The 14,300-nt window shown below is 47.2% G+C and overlaps 1 protein-coding gene across 1 annotated transcript; it reads left to right on the forward strand.

The window, feature by feature from the left end:
* Window positions 1-1,064: 1,064 nt before the first annotated feature.
* Window positions 1,065-13,297, forward strand: LOC147118447 (uncharacterized). The gene is made up of 2 exons (XM_085984432.1): window positions 1,065-2,281; window positions 11,935-13,297. Exon 2 carries the CDS (start codon window positions 12,299-12,301, stop codon window positions 13,199-13,201), a length of 903 nt encoding a protein of 300 aa, XP_085840558.1. The 5' UTR covers window positions 1,065-2,281; window positions 11,935-12,298; the 3' UTR covers window positions 13,202-13,297.
* Window positions 13,298-14,300: the final 1,003 nt, after the last annotated feature.

The raw sequence follows: 14,300 nt of genomic DNA on the forward strand, positions 1-14,300 counted from the left end.
GGGCATGCTCAGGGGCAGAGTCCCAGGACCAACTGCTAGTGGGCATGCTCAGGGGCAGAGTTCCAGGACCAGCTGCTAGTGCGCATGCTCAGGGGCAGAGTCCCAGGACCAACTGCTAGTGGGCATGCTCAGGGGCAGAGTTCCAGGACCAGCTGCTAGTGGGCATGCTCAGGGGCAGAGTCCCAGGACCAACTGCTAGTGCGCATGCTCAGGGGTGGAGTCCCAGGACCAGCTGCTAGTGGGCATGCTCAGGGGCCCAGAGTCCCAGGACCAGCTGCGAGTGCGCATGCTCAGGGGTGGAGTCCCAAGACCAGCTGCTAGTGGGCATGCTCAGGGGCAGAGTCCCAGGACCAACTGCTACTGGGCATGCTCAGGGGCAGAGTCCCAGGACCAGCTGCTGGTGCGCATGCTCGGGGGTAGCAAAGTCCCAGGACCAGCAGCTTGTGGGCATGCTCAGGGCCAGAGTCCCAGGACCAGCTGCTAGTGGGCATGCTCAGGGGCAGCAGAGTCCCAGGACCAGCTGCTAGTGGGCATGCTCAGGGGCAGCAGAGTCCCAGAACCAGCTGCTAGTGCGCATGCTCGGGGGCAGAGTCCCAGGATCAGCTGCTAGTGCGCATGCTCAGGGGCCCAGATTACCAGGATGAGCTGCTCGTGAGCATGCTCAGTGGCGACACTCTGGGTAACGGTTGAAGAGTCGGAATTGCCGGCGGAAAGCCAGTTTTCTCAGCTGGACGGATGAGCGGAGAGAGACGGGGAAATAAATGACGGTAAACACAAACCTGGGAGTCCGAGGGTCCCGGGAAGCGAACGGAGCAAATTCAGCCTCGCAGAGCGGATCAGACTTCCTCAGCGACACGTGACCGCGGCCTCAGTGACGTCATCGCACCAGGGACACGTGCCCCGGTCCCACGGCCTGATTGACGGGAGCTTCCAACCAATAGGGAGCGAGCGGGGCGGGGCTGGAGGAGCGAGCCGGCGGCGGGTCCTCCAACCAATCGGGGAGCCCGAGGGGCGGGACTAGCGCCGGCTGATTGTCTGATCTGCAGGGCAGCGAGTTTCTCCAGTCCCTTGTTCAGGGCCCGGGGCGGCTGTGGGCTTTACTGGTGTTTGTGGGATCTCTCTGAATCCACTCGATCAAAGCATTTCATAATTGTAAATACCTTTATTAGCTCACCCCTCAGCCAAGAGAAGAGGCCCAGCCTGTTCATCCTTTCCTGATCTGTATACCCTCGCATTTCTGGTATAATCCTTGTAAATCTTCTCTGCACCCTCTCCAGTGCCTCCATATCCTTTTTATAATATGGCGACCAGAATTGTACGCAGTACTCCAAGTGTGGTCTGATGAAGGTTTGATACAACTTTAGCATAACTTCTCTACTTTTCAATTCTATCCCTCTAGAAATAAACCCTACTTTTAGCGATTTGTGTAGTTGTACTCCGAGATCCTTTGCTCCTCTACCCACCCAAGCTCGCACCCACCAAGGAATAAGTGACCTCCCTATTTTCCTGACCAAAATCTAATACCTCACATGTGTTGGAATTTATTTGCCAATTATATGCCCATTCTGCAAGTTTATTAATGTCTTCCTGTAATTTGTTGCAGTCCTCCTCAGTATTAATTATACTCTCCAATTTGGTGTCATCCACAAATTTAGAAATTGTGTTTTTGGTTCCAAAGTCTAAATCGTTAATGTAAGTTGTGAACAACAGTGGTTCCAGCACTGATCTTTGTGGCACACCACTTATTAAAGCAGCGGCAGTGGCAAGAGGATAAAGAGCGGCCTGAGAGCGGACCCGAATTAAAGCAGTGGCAGCGGCGAGAGGATAAGGAGCGGCCCGAGAGTGGACCTGAATTAAAGCAGCGGCGAGAGGATAAAGAGCGGCCCGAGAGCGGACCTGAATTAAAGCAGCGGAGAGAGGATAAAGAGCGGCCCGAGAGCGGACCTGAATTAAAGCAGCGGCAGCGGTGAGAAGATAAAGAGCGGCCTGAGAGTGGACCTGAATTAAAGCAGCGGCAGCGGCGAGAGGATAAAGAGCAGCCTGAGAGCGGACCTGAATTAAAGCAGCGGAGAGAGGATAAAGAGCGGCCCGAGAGTGGACCTGAATTAAAGCAGCGGCAGTGGCGAGAGGATATAGGAGCGGCCCGAGAGTGGACCTGAATTAAAGCAGCGGCAGCGGAGAGAGGATAAAGAGCGGCCCGAGAGCGGACCTGAATTAAAACAGCGGCAGCGCGAGGCTCCGATTCAAAAACAACAACAAAGAATGACACACAGAAGAGCAGGTAGGTGATTGGTTGATGAGTATTACAGCTCTTTTTTGCTCTCTAAGTTAGGGAAGGGGGTTAAATTAAAAGCTAAGAAACTGTAACTTGCTCGTACTGATTAAATTAAAATTTAAACTAAATAACATAATCAAACGATAAACCTAAAATATTGATTGAATAAAATCTTTAACTAATTAATTAATGAATAAAACAATGTTAGAGCTGGCAGGGCAGGTGGTGTGTCGTAACTGCAGCATGTGGGAGTCTGTGGAGAGCATCACGATCCCGAGCAACCACATCTGCAGTAAGTGTCTGCAACTCGAGGAACTTCGGCTCAGAATTGTTGAGCTGGAGGACGAGCTGCAGACATTGCGATGCATCAGGGAGGGGGAGAGTTACCTGGACACTTTGTTCCAGGAGGCAGTCACACCCTTTAGGTTAAGTAGTACTTTAGAGTTCATCAGTGGTCAGGGACAGGCGGGTGTGACTGCGAGTCAGGAAGGTATGGGGACCCAGGAGGTAGTGATGGAGGAGCCTCAGCCCTGGACCTTGTCCAACAGGTATGAGGTATTTTCTACCTGTATGGATGAGGAAAGGGACGGCAGGGAGGATGGGCAAACTGACCACGGCACTATGGTACAGGGGGCCATCCAAGTGGGGGGAGAAAGAAGGAATGTGGTGGTAGTAGGGGGCAGTATAGTCAGGGGGAAAGATACTGTTCTCTGCAGCCGTGAAAGAGAGTCCCGAAGGTTGTGTTACCTGCCCGGTGCCGGGGCTGGAGAAGAACTTGGAGTGGGTGAGGGAGGATCCAGTTATCGTGGCCCATGTAGGAACCAACGACATAGGTAGAACTAAGAAAGAGGTTCTGCTGAGGGAGTTTGAGGTGCTAGGGTCTAAATTAATAAGCAGAACCACAAGGGTAATAATCTCTGGATTACTACCTGAGCCACGTGCAAATTGGCGTAGGGTCAAGCAGATCAGAAAGTTAAATGCGCGGCTCAAGGGGTGGTGTGGGAAAATAGGGTTTCAATTCATGGGGCACTGGCACCAGCACTGGGGAAAGAGGGAGCTGTTCCTTCGGGACGGGCTCCACTTAAACCAGGCTGGGACCAGCATCCTGGCTAATCGAATAACTAGGACTTTAAACTAAAAAAGGCGGGGGGGGAAGAGATCAGTTTTGGGGAAATTTAGAAATCTAAAGAGAAAGGTCAAGGCAATAGAGCAGTGTAGCGATTTGGGTAAAAATAAGCAGAGTGAGACAGGAAGGGACAGAGAGTTTAATGGTAGCAGTGCAGAAGAAAATAAGGTCAAAGTGAATAATGGTAAAAAAAAAATTAAAGGCTCTTTACCTGAATGCACGAAGCATTTGTAACAAGATTGACGAACTAGTTGCACAAATAGATAAATGGGTTTGATCTAATAACTATTACAGAGACATGGTTGCAAGGTGGCCAAGGTTGGGAATTAAAAGTTCCAAGGTACTTGACGGTTCAAAAAGACAGGCCGAATGAAAAAGGAGGGGGCGTTGCCCTAATAATAAAGGATGACATAACGACAGTAGCGAGAAAGGATCTCGGCTCAGAAGATCAGGAAGTAGAGTCAGTATGGGTGGAGATAAGGAATAATAAGGGGCAGAACACACTGGTAGGAGTAGTATATAGGCCCCCTAACAGTAGCTATACCGTTGGACAGAATATTAATCAAGAAATAGTAGGAGCTTGTAACAAAGGTAATGCAATAATCTTGGGGGACTTTAATCTTCATATAGACTGGACAAATCAAATTGGCAAAGGTAGTCTGGAGGACGAGTTCATGGAATGCATTCGGACAGTTTCCTAGAACAATATGTTATGGAACCAACAAGGGAACAGGCTATATTAGATCTTGTATTTTGTAATGAGCCAGGATTAATTAACAATCTCATATTAAAGGATCCTCTGGGGCAGAGTGATCATAATATGATAGAATTTCACGTTAATTGTGAGAGTGACTTGCCTTAGTCCAAAACTAGAGTCTTAAACTTAAATAAAGCCAATTACATAGGTATGAGGGGCGAGTTGGTTAAGGTAGATTGGCAAAATAGATTCAAAGGTCTGGTGGTAGATAAGCAGTAGCTAGCATTTAAAGAAATAGTTCATAATTCTCAACAAAAATACATTCCATTGAGAAACAAAAACTCCACGGGAAAAGTGATCCAACCATGGCTAACTAAAGAAGTTAAGGATAGCATTAGATTGAAAGAAGAAGCTTATAATGTTGCAAAGAATAGTAATAAGCCTGAGGATTGGGAGAGTTTCAGAAACCAGCAAAGGTTGACCAAAAAATTGATAAAAAGGGGAAAAATAGAATGAGAGAAAACTAGCAAGAAATATAAAAGCAGATTGTAAGAGTTTCTACAAGTATGTACAAAGGAAAAGAGTAGCAAAAGTAAACGTTAGTCCCTTAGAGGCTGAGACAGGAGAAATTATTATAGATACATAGATACATAGAAGATAGGAGCAGGAGTAGGCCATTCGGCCCTTCGAGCCTGCTCCGCCATTCAATGAGATCATGGCTGATCATCCAAATTCAGTACCCGGTCCCTGCCTTCTCCCCATATCCCTTGATCCCTTTAGCCTTAAGAAATATATCCAACTCTTTCTTGAATATACTTAATGAACTGGCCTCCACCGCCCTCTGTGGCAGAGAATTCCACAGGTTCACCACTCTCTGGGTGAAGAAATTCCTCCTCATTTCAGTCCTAAACGGCTTGCCCCTTATCCTTAGACTATGACCCCTGGTTCTGGACTCCCCGGCCATCAGAAACATCCTTCCTGCATCTAGTCTGTCCAGGCCTGACAGAATTTTATAGGTTTCGATGAGATCCCCTCTCAATCTTCTAAACTCCAGTGAGTATAAGCCCAATCGACACAATCTCTCCTCACACGTCATTCCTGCCATCCCAGGTATTAGCCTGGTGAATCTTCGCTGCACTCCTTCCATGGCAAGAACGTCCTTCCTCAGGTAAGGCGACCAAAACTGCACACAATACTCAAGGTGTGGTCTCACCAAGGCCCTGTACAACTGCAGCAAGACATCCTTGTTCTTGTACTCGAACCCTCTTGCTACGAAGGCCAACATACCATTTGCCTTCTTAACCGCCTGCTGCACCTGCATGCTTACCTTCAGCGACTGGTATACAAGAACACCCAGGTCTCTGCGCTTCCCCTTCTCCCAATCCATTACCATTCAAATAATAATCTGCCTTCCTGTTTTTGCCACCAAAGTGGATAATCTCACATTTATCCACATTATAGTGCATTTGCCATGTTTCTGCCCAATCACCCAACCTGTCCAAATCGTGCTGGAGTTTCACGACATCCTCCTCACAGCATACCCTCCCCCCCAGCTTTGTGTCATCTGCAAATTTGGAGATATTACATCCAATTCCCTCGTCCAGATCATTAATATATATTGTGAACAGCTGGGGTCCTAGGACCGATCCTTGCGGTACCCCACTAGTCACTGCCTGCCACTCGGAAAACGACCCGTTTATTCCAACTCTTTGCTTTCTGTCCGCCAACCAGTTCTCTATCCAAGTCAATACCTTGCCCCCAATCCCATGTGCCTTAATTTTGCACGCTAATCTCTTATGCGGGACCTTATCGAAAGCCTTCTGAAAGTCCAAATACACCACATCCACTGGTTCTCCCTTATCTATTTTACCAGTTACATCCTCAAAAAATTCCAGTAGATTAGTCAAGCATGATTTACCTTTTGTAAATCCATGTTGACTTTGTCCGATCCAGTCACTGCTTTCCAAGTGCTCTGCTATTACATCTTTTATAATGGACTCTAGCATTTTCCCCACTACCGATGTCAAGCTTACCAGTCTATAATTCCCCACCTTTTCTCTACCACCTTTTTTGAATAGTGGGGTAACATTAGCTACCCACCAATCCATGGGTACCGTTCCAGAGTCTATCGAGTTCTGGAAGATGACCAGCAATACATCTACTATTTCTAGGGCCACTTCCTTAAGTACCCTGGGATGTAGATTATCAGACCCTGGGGATTTATCGGCCTTCAGTCCCATCAATTTTCCTAACACCATTTCCCTACAAATACTGATTTCTTTCAGTTCCACCCTTTCATCAGACCCTATGTTCCCCAGCATCTCTGGGAGGTTATTTGTGTCCTCCTTTGTGAAGACAGAACCAAAATATGTATTTAGTTGGTCTGCCATTTCTTTGTTCCCCATTATAAATTCCCCCGATTCTGACTGCAAGGGACCTTCGCTTGACTTCACCAATCTTTTTCTCTTCACATATCTATAATAGCTTTTACAGTCAGTTTTTATGTTCTCTGCAAGCTTACTCTCATATTCTATTTTCCCTTTCTTAATTAATCCCTTTGTCCTCCTTTGTTGAATCCTAAACTGCTCCCAATCCTCAGGATTATTGCTTTTTCTGGCCAATTTATATGCCCTCTCCTTGGACCTTATGCTATCCCTAATTTCCCTTGTTAGCCACGGTTGGGTCACCTTTTTTGTTTTATTTTTATGCCAAACTGGGATGAACAAATTCTGTAGTTCATCCATTCGGTCTTTGAATGTTTGCCATTGCCTATCCACCGTCAACCCTTTGAGTGCCATTCCCCAATCAATCCTACCCAACTCGCTCCTCAGACCATCATAGTTTCCTTTATTTAAATTGAGGACCCTAGTCTCCGAGTCAACTACTTCATTCTCCATCTTAATTAAGAATTCGATCATATTATGATCGCTCCGACCCAAGGGGCCTCTTACAACATGATTGCTAATTAATCCTTTCTCGTTACATAATACCCAGTCTAAGATGGCCTGATCTCTGGTTGGTTCCTCGACATATTGGTCCAGGAAATGGCAGAAATTTCAAACAAATATTTTAGAGTCATAGAGTTATACAGCACAGAAAGAGGCCCTTTGGCCCATCGTGTCCACACCGGCCATCAAGCCCTGTCTATTCTAATCCCATTTTCCAGCACTTGGTCCATAGCCTTGTATGCTATGGCATTTCAAGTGTTCATCTAAATGCTTCTTGAATGTTGTGAGGATATTTTGTATCTGTCTTCACAGTAGAAGACACAAAAAGCATACCAAAAATGGTGGGGATACAAGGGTCTAATGAGGGTGAGGAACCTAACGTAAATAATGTAAGTAGAGAAAAAGTGCTAGAGAAACTAATGGGACTAAAAGCCGACAAATCCACAGGAACCTGACGGCCTACATCCGAGGGTTCTAAAAGAGGTGGCTGAAGAGATAGTGGATGCATTGGTTGTGATCTTCCAAAATTCCCTAGATTCTGGAATGGTCCCAGCGGACTGGAAGTTTGAAAATGTAACACCGCTATTCAAGAAAGAAGGGGGAGAAAAAACAGGGAACGACAGGCCAGTTAGCCTGACATCAGTCGTTGGGAAAATGCTGGAATCCATTGTTAAGGAAGTGGTATCAAGTCACTTAGAAAATCATAACATGATTAGGCAGAGTCAACATGGATTTATGAGAGGGAAATCGTGTTTGACAAATTTATTAGAGTTTTTTGAGGATGTAACTAGCAGAGTAGATACAGGGGAACCAGTAGATGTAGTATATTTGGATCACTGGATTGATTCCTGCGGAGAGGGCTGTCCTATGAGGAGAGATTGTGTAGAATGGGCCGATACTCTCTGGAGTTTAGAAGAATGAGAGGTGATCTCATTGAAACATACAAGATTCTGAAGGGGATTGACAGGGTAGATGCTGAGAGGTTGTTTCCCCTGGCTGGAGCTTCTAGAACTATGGGGGCATAGTCTCAGGATAAGGGGTCGGCCATTTAAGACCGAGATGAGGAAGAATTTCTTCACTCAGAGTGTTGTGAATCTTTGGAATTCTCTGCCCCAGAGGGCTGTGAATGCTGAATCTTTGAGTATATTCAAGGCTGAGATCGATAGATTTTGGGACTCTAGGGGAATCGAGGGATATGGAGATCGGGCGGGAAAGTGGTGTTGAGGTCGATGATCAGCCATGATCTTATTGAATGGCGGAGCAGGCTCGAGGGGCCAAATGGCCCACTCCTGCTCTTACTTCTTATGTTCTTATGTTCTTATACTCTGGGTTGAAGCCACAACCGTGAATAAGCTGCACCCTGTGTCTCTTGTCTCTTCATCTCCCGGGTGTCTCCTTTATTATTCTTGAAATCTTCTACTCCTGAAATCCTCTACAATTTGTGCCTCTTAAGACCCCCTTCCGATACCGTTATGGAGTCCTCCTGAACCAATCACTGGCCGACACCCAGACCCAAAATCCAATCATAAAGATGCCACATTTGCAGCACCCTGGTTTACACGGGCTTTAGTCTGCTGACACTTTTACATCATCTGTTTCTGACCATCAAGACTCATATCTGGGGTAGTTATGGCGACACGAAAGGAACATGTCTCATTGGTTGTGATACGGCCCTTGAACTTGACCTTTGTGTTTAATTCACTGCGGATGTTATAACATGCCACACAGTGGTAACTGCAGCTCACCTTGGTTCCCAGGCTAACTGCAGTCTAATCGACCACGGCAATCTCTTCCTCACCCCAGGTTGTCTGGTTACAGCTTACTCACAGACTTTTAAGCATAAAAAGGGTTACATTGTTATACATAATTCAGGTTACCATTGCATACAGTTGCTGATTATTTAATTCCTACACACGATTATAAATCCATTCCTGATGATTATAAGATACTGATGATTATAAGATAGTAAAGCAAGTATTCTAAAAACCAACTAATCCGACCTGCAACACCGGTGACATCACAATGACTATTGACAACGCGGCCGACCTGCATCACCAGTGACATCACAATGACTATTGACAACACAGCCAACCTGCATCACCAGTGACATCACAATGACTATTGACAACACAGCCAACCTGCATCACCAGTGACATCACAATGACTATCGACAACACGGCCGACCTGCATCACCGGTGACATCACAATGACCATTGACAACACGGCCAACTTGCATCACCGGTGACATCACAATGACTATTGACAACACGACCGACCTGCATCACCAGTGACATCACAATGACCATTGACAACACAACCGACCTGCATCACTGGTGACATCACAATGACTATTGACAACACAGCCAACCTGCATCACTGATGACATCACAATGACTATTGGCAACACGGCCGACCTACACCACCGGTGACATCACAATGACTATTGACAACACGGCTGACCTACACCACCGGTGACATCACAATGACTATTGACAACACGGCTGACCTACACCACCGGTGACATCACAATGACCATTGACACTGAATGATTTAGGGTTAGTGGTTGGGGTCTTGGGGTTCGGGGCAGGTGTTACACTTAGAGGTTACTGGTTGTGGTTACGGGTTAGTGGTTAGGGTCAGGAATAGGGGTTAGTGGTTAGGATTAGAGGTGAGTGGTTATGCTTACGGGTTAGGATTAGAGGTGAGTGGTTATGCTTATGGGTTAGGATTAGGGATAGAAATAATTATTGATGATACCAATGTCACTGGATGTGTCCTTTTTCATTTGTCACAGTGTAAGTGGTCCCTGGATTTGGTGTCTCGGTGTAAGTGGTCCTTGGATTTGGTGTCTCAGTGTAAGTGGTCCCTGGATTTGGTGTCTCAGTGTAAGTGGTCCCTGGATTTGGTGTCTCAGTGTAAGTGGTCCCTGGATTTGGTGTCTCAGTGTAAGTGGTCCCTGGATTTGGTGTCTCAGTGTAAGTGGTCCCTGGATTTGGTGTCTCAGTGTAAGTGGTCCCTGGATTTGGTGTCTATGTGTAGGTGATCCCCCCATAGAGCTGGTTCCCAAGGCCCCGCCCCACATATAGTGGGTTTCCTCATGTGGCCTGCTGGGTCAGGTTATAAAGAGACCGCGCCCTGTTCCTCCTCCAGTGGGCAGTGGCTTGGGGCAATGGGGCAGATATTTAAATGGACCGTGACCCCTTTACTTTGCATATTTATAGTTAAAGGGACAGTCTGGTTTATCTTGGAGTGTCGGAGAACTTCACTGACGGAGCTCCTGTTAACAGTCGCTCCCTTCTGTACTCGTGCAGTGATTGTAAACCTGTCTATTTTAGTGACTTGAGCCTTTCTAAAATGTCTCACTACTTTTTGCTTGTTCAATTTTGAAAGACTTTAGAATTTTGCAGTTTAATGAAGGTTTCCTTTAAAGGTGGAGTAACATTCCTTTCAAAATATTCTGTTCTAACCCTCCCCCAAATTTTAAAACACTCTGCACAACTGACTAGGAAGGTCCCAAGTTCAATCCTGTTAGTTGATCTCAGCCAAGACAGCTCAGGGGTGATAATTGGCCTCGGTACCACTGGGCTAAATAAGAGTAAAAATCCCCTGCGGCAGAATGTGTCCAACCAATGACCACAGGAGCCCAGTGCACAGGCGCAGGACCAAGCTGTACTCTGAGCATGCGCAGTGCGAGTGGTGGCGATGGTCTGAAGCGAAAGACACGCTTTTAGCAAACACTAATACTTTTTTCCAGTTCTGATGAAAGGTCTTCGACCTGAAACGTTAACTCTATTTCTCTCTCCACGGATGCTGCCTGGCCTGCTGAGTTTTACCGGCATTTTCTCTGACCCCAAATGCATTCTTATTATTTTGGATTTCCAGCATCCGCAGTATTTTGCTATTGTATTAGTGTTTGGTGGAATGCCCACCTTGAAGAAGTTCTGCTCTTCTCTTCGACGGGATTTCCGTTTGTCTCTTCAACCTTGTTCCTGCTTTCTATCCTATCACTGACCTCCCCCTTTTCCCAGTCCCTCCATTTCCTGCTTTTTTCCAGTTCTGACGAAAGGTCTTCGACCTGAAACGTTAACTCTGTTTCTCTCTCCATGGATGCTGCCTGGCCTGCTGAGTTTTTCCAGTGTTTTCTCTGACCTCAAACGCACTCTGTTGTTATCTTGGCCAAGAACAGAGAGTGGGTGGGGCTTCAGGGTCTCTGTTCCCAACCGGGTCCCAGTGCCCGGGAGATGGAGCATCCTGGGCAACAGGTTTTTAATCACCTTCACCCACTCCCAGGCCGCATGTGATGCTTGCGGCCTAGAGGAGTCCATGGGCCGTGTATATATTCAGTGTGAGAGGTTGCAGCCCCTGTATAGTTACCTGAAGGGGCTGCTCCTCAACTCTTGGTTACACTTTAGCCCCACGCTCCTAATCTTTGCTCGCCCGGTGCGGAGGGGGGTGGGTAAGTCGGAGGATCTTCTCCTGGACCTGCTCTTGGGCCTGGCGAAAACAGAAATTTGTAGGTCAAGGATGGGCGGGGCCCATGGGGGGGTCACTCTGGCTGCCTGCCTCTCTCCCATGGTCTTGTCCCTGCCCGGGTGGCCCTGGAGAGGAAGCAGGCGGTGTCCACCGGTTCACTTGATACCTTCCTCAACCGGTGGGCACCTCAGGGTACAGAGTGTCTCTCAGACACTGGGAACAACATTCTGGTTTAGTTGGGAAGGTTCCCTTTGCTTTTGTTGGGACTTTGTTGCTTATTTTGGCTTCTTTTAGTTTGATTGGACCACATGTTTGGGGGAACAAGAGAGGAAAGAATGTTCCATCGGAACTAGAATTGTCTGTTCTGAATTTCTATCCTGTACTCAGTGATGACTTCTGTAAACTCCTTTTACAGGGTGTGAGAAGGGGAGGATTTACAGACAGGAAACTCAAACCAAACATCACATCAAGATCTGACAGAGTCACTCCATTCATCAGGACCTGAATATCTTCGGCCTTTGAATGTGAAAGGAGAAATGTTTGTTTGTTCTGTCTGTGGGAAAAGATTTCAAACATCAGTGTGACTGGAAAAGCACAGAGACACACACACCCGAGTGAGAGTGTTCCAGTGTACTGACTGTGGAAAGAGCTTTGACCAGTTACACAGCCTGAAAAAACATCGCACCATTCACAGCGGGGCGAAACCGTACACGTGTTCTGTGTGTGGACGGGGCTTCAACTGATCATCCAACCTGGAGAGACACAAGGACACCCACACCATGGAGAAACTGTGGAAATGTGGGGACTGTGGGAAGGGATTCAGTTCCCCGTCCCGGGTGGAAACTCATCGGCGCAGTCACACTGGGGAGAGGCCGTTTGTCTGCTCTGTGTGTGGGAAGGGGTTCACTCAGTCATCCCACCTTCTGACACACCAGCGAGTTCACACTGGGGAGAGACCGTTCACCTGCACTGTGTGTGGGAAAGGATTTGCTCGATTGACCAGCCTCACTGAACACCAACTTGTTCACACTGAAAAGAGACCCTTGAAATGTTCTGAGTGTGGGAAGAGCTTTAAAAGCACGAGAGATCTGCTGACACACCATCACACTCACACTGGGGAGAGGCCGTTCACCTGCTCCATGTGTGGGAAGGGATTCACTCGGTCATCCAACCTGCTGAGACACCAGCGAGTTCACACTGGGGAGAGGCCATTCACCTGCACTGTGTGTGGGAAAGGATTTGCTCGATTGACCAGCCTCACTGAACACCAACTTGTTCACACTGAAAAGAGACCGTTCAAATGTTCTGAGTGTGGGAAGAGCTTTAAAAGCAGAAGAGATCTGCTGACACACCAACACACTCACAGCGGGGAGAGGCCATTCACCTGCTGCATGTGTGGGAAAGGATTTGCTAATTCATCCCACCTGTTGACACACCAGCGAGTTCACACTGGGGAGAGGCCATTCACCTGCACTGTGTGTGGGAAAGGATTTGCTCGATTGACCAGCCTCACTAAACACCAACTTGTTCACACTGAAAAGAGACCGTTCAAATGTTCTGAGTGTGGGAAGAGCTTTAAAAGCAGAAGATATCTGCTGACTCACCAACACACTCACAGCGGGGAGAGGCCGTTCACCTGCTCCGTCTGTGGGAAGGGATTCACTGACGATCCATCCTGCTGAGACACCAGCGAGTTCACACTGGGGGAGAGACCGTTCACCTGCTCCGTGTGTGGGAAGGGATTCACTGATTCATCCACCCTGCTGAGACACCAGCGAGTTCACACTGGGGAGAGACCGTTCACCTGCTCCGTGTGTGGGAAGGGATTCACTGATTCATCCACCCTGCTGAGACACCAGCGAGTTCACACTGGGGAAAGGCCGTTCACCTGCACTGTGTGTGGGAAGGGATTCACACAGCCATTCCACCAGCTGAGACACCAGCGAGTTCACAAGTGACTGCGGGGGTTCGCTTCTGCAGTTATTGCTGCTGTTAATCACATCCAGGGCTGAACCATGTTCATTCTGACAGTTGGGGTTTGTTTCTGCTGATGAGAATAACTCCTGTAACTGGGCTGGAGTTTAATATTCTGGATAAATGTCAGATACACAGTGTGTCGAGTATTTGTTTCCTCCAAGATAAGAGGAGACTAATTGATGTCCTGTTACCGACTGTTCCATTTTTGGGCCTTTTCTCCTTTCTAACTCTAGATTATCTCAGTTCTAATATCTTCAGTTACTCTCAAGTCCCAGCTCCCCACACCTTCCAGAGAGCCTGTAATAGAAAATGACTGAAGATTTATCCCAGTGTAACTATTGCTGTTATCCAAGGAAAAAGACTTGAATTTCTATCGCTCCTTTCACAACTTCAGGACGTCCCAAAGCGCTTTACAGACGAGGAAGTACTTTTGAAGTGTGGTTACTGTTCTAATGTAGGAAATTTCTGCACAGCAAGCTCCCACAAACAGCAATGTGATATTGACCAGATAATCTATTTTACTGACGTTGATTGAGGATGGAAGGGGATGTGTAAAGAGATGGTCTGTGTATGGAGATGTGAAAGAAGGAAATGGTGTGTGTGTGTGTGATAGTGACACAGCCTTGTGGTCACAGTCAGAACAATGCACAAATATCCTTGTGGTTATGGTTTGGGCAGGACCAGATCAATAATGTAGTAAACAAGTTAAATATAAATATCGCCAGTGTAGTCGCAGCTTGTTAGAACAGACCTGGGGAGAAGAGTGCTCTGAATCCACTGTTCTCCGGATCAGGTAACTATGCT

The sequence above is a fragment of the Somniosus microcephalus genome, chromosome 4 (genome assembly GCF_052327205.1).
Source record: "Somniosus microcephalus isolate GS21.2 chromosome 4, FLI_Smic_1.0, whole genome shotgun sequence".
In the NCBI taxonomy this organism is placed as follows: domain Eukaryota; kingdom Metazoa; phylum Chordata; class Chondrichthyes; order Squaliformes; family Somniosidae; genus Somniosus; species Somniosus microcephalus.

Excerpts from the sequence above, each read along its gene's own strand:
- LOC147118447 (XM_085984432.1), top strand. The coding sequence starts at position 12,299 with ATGGAGAAACTGTGGAAATGTGGGGACTGTGGGAAGGGATTCAGTTCC.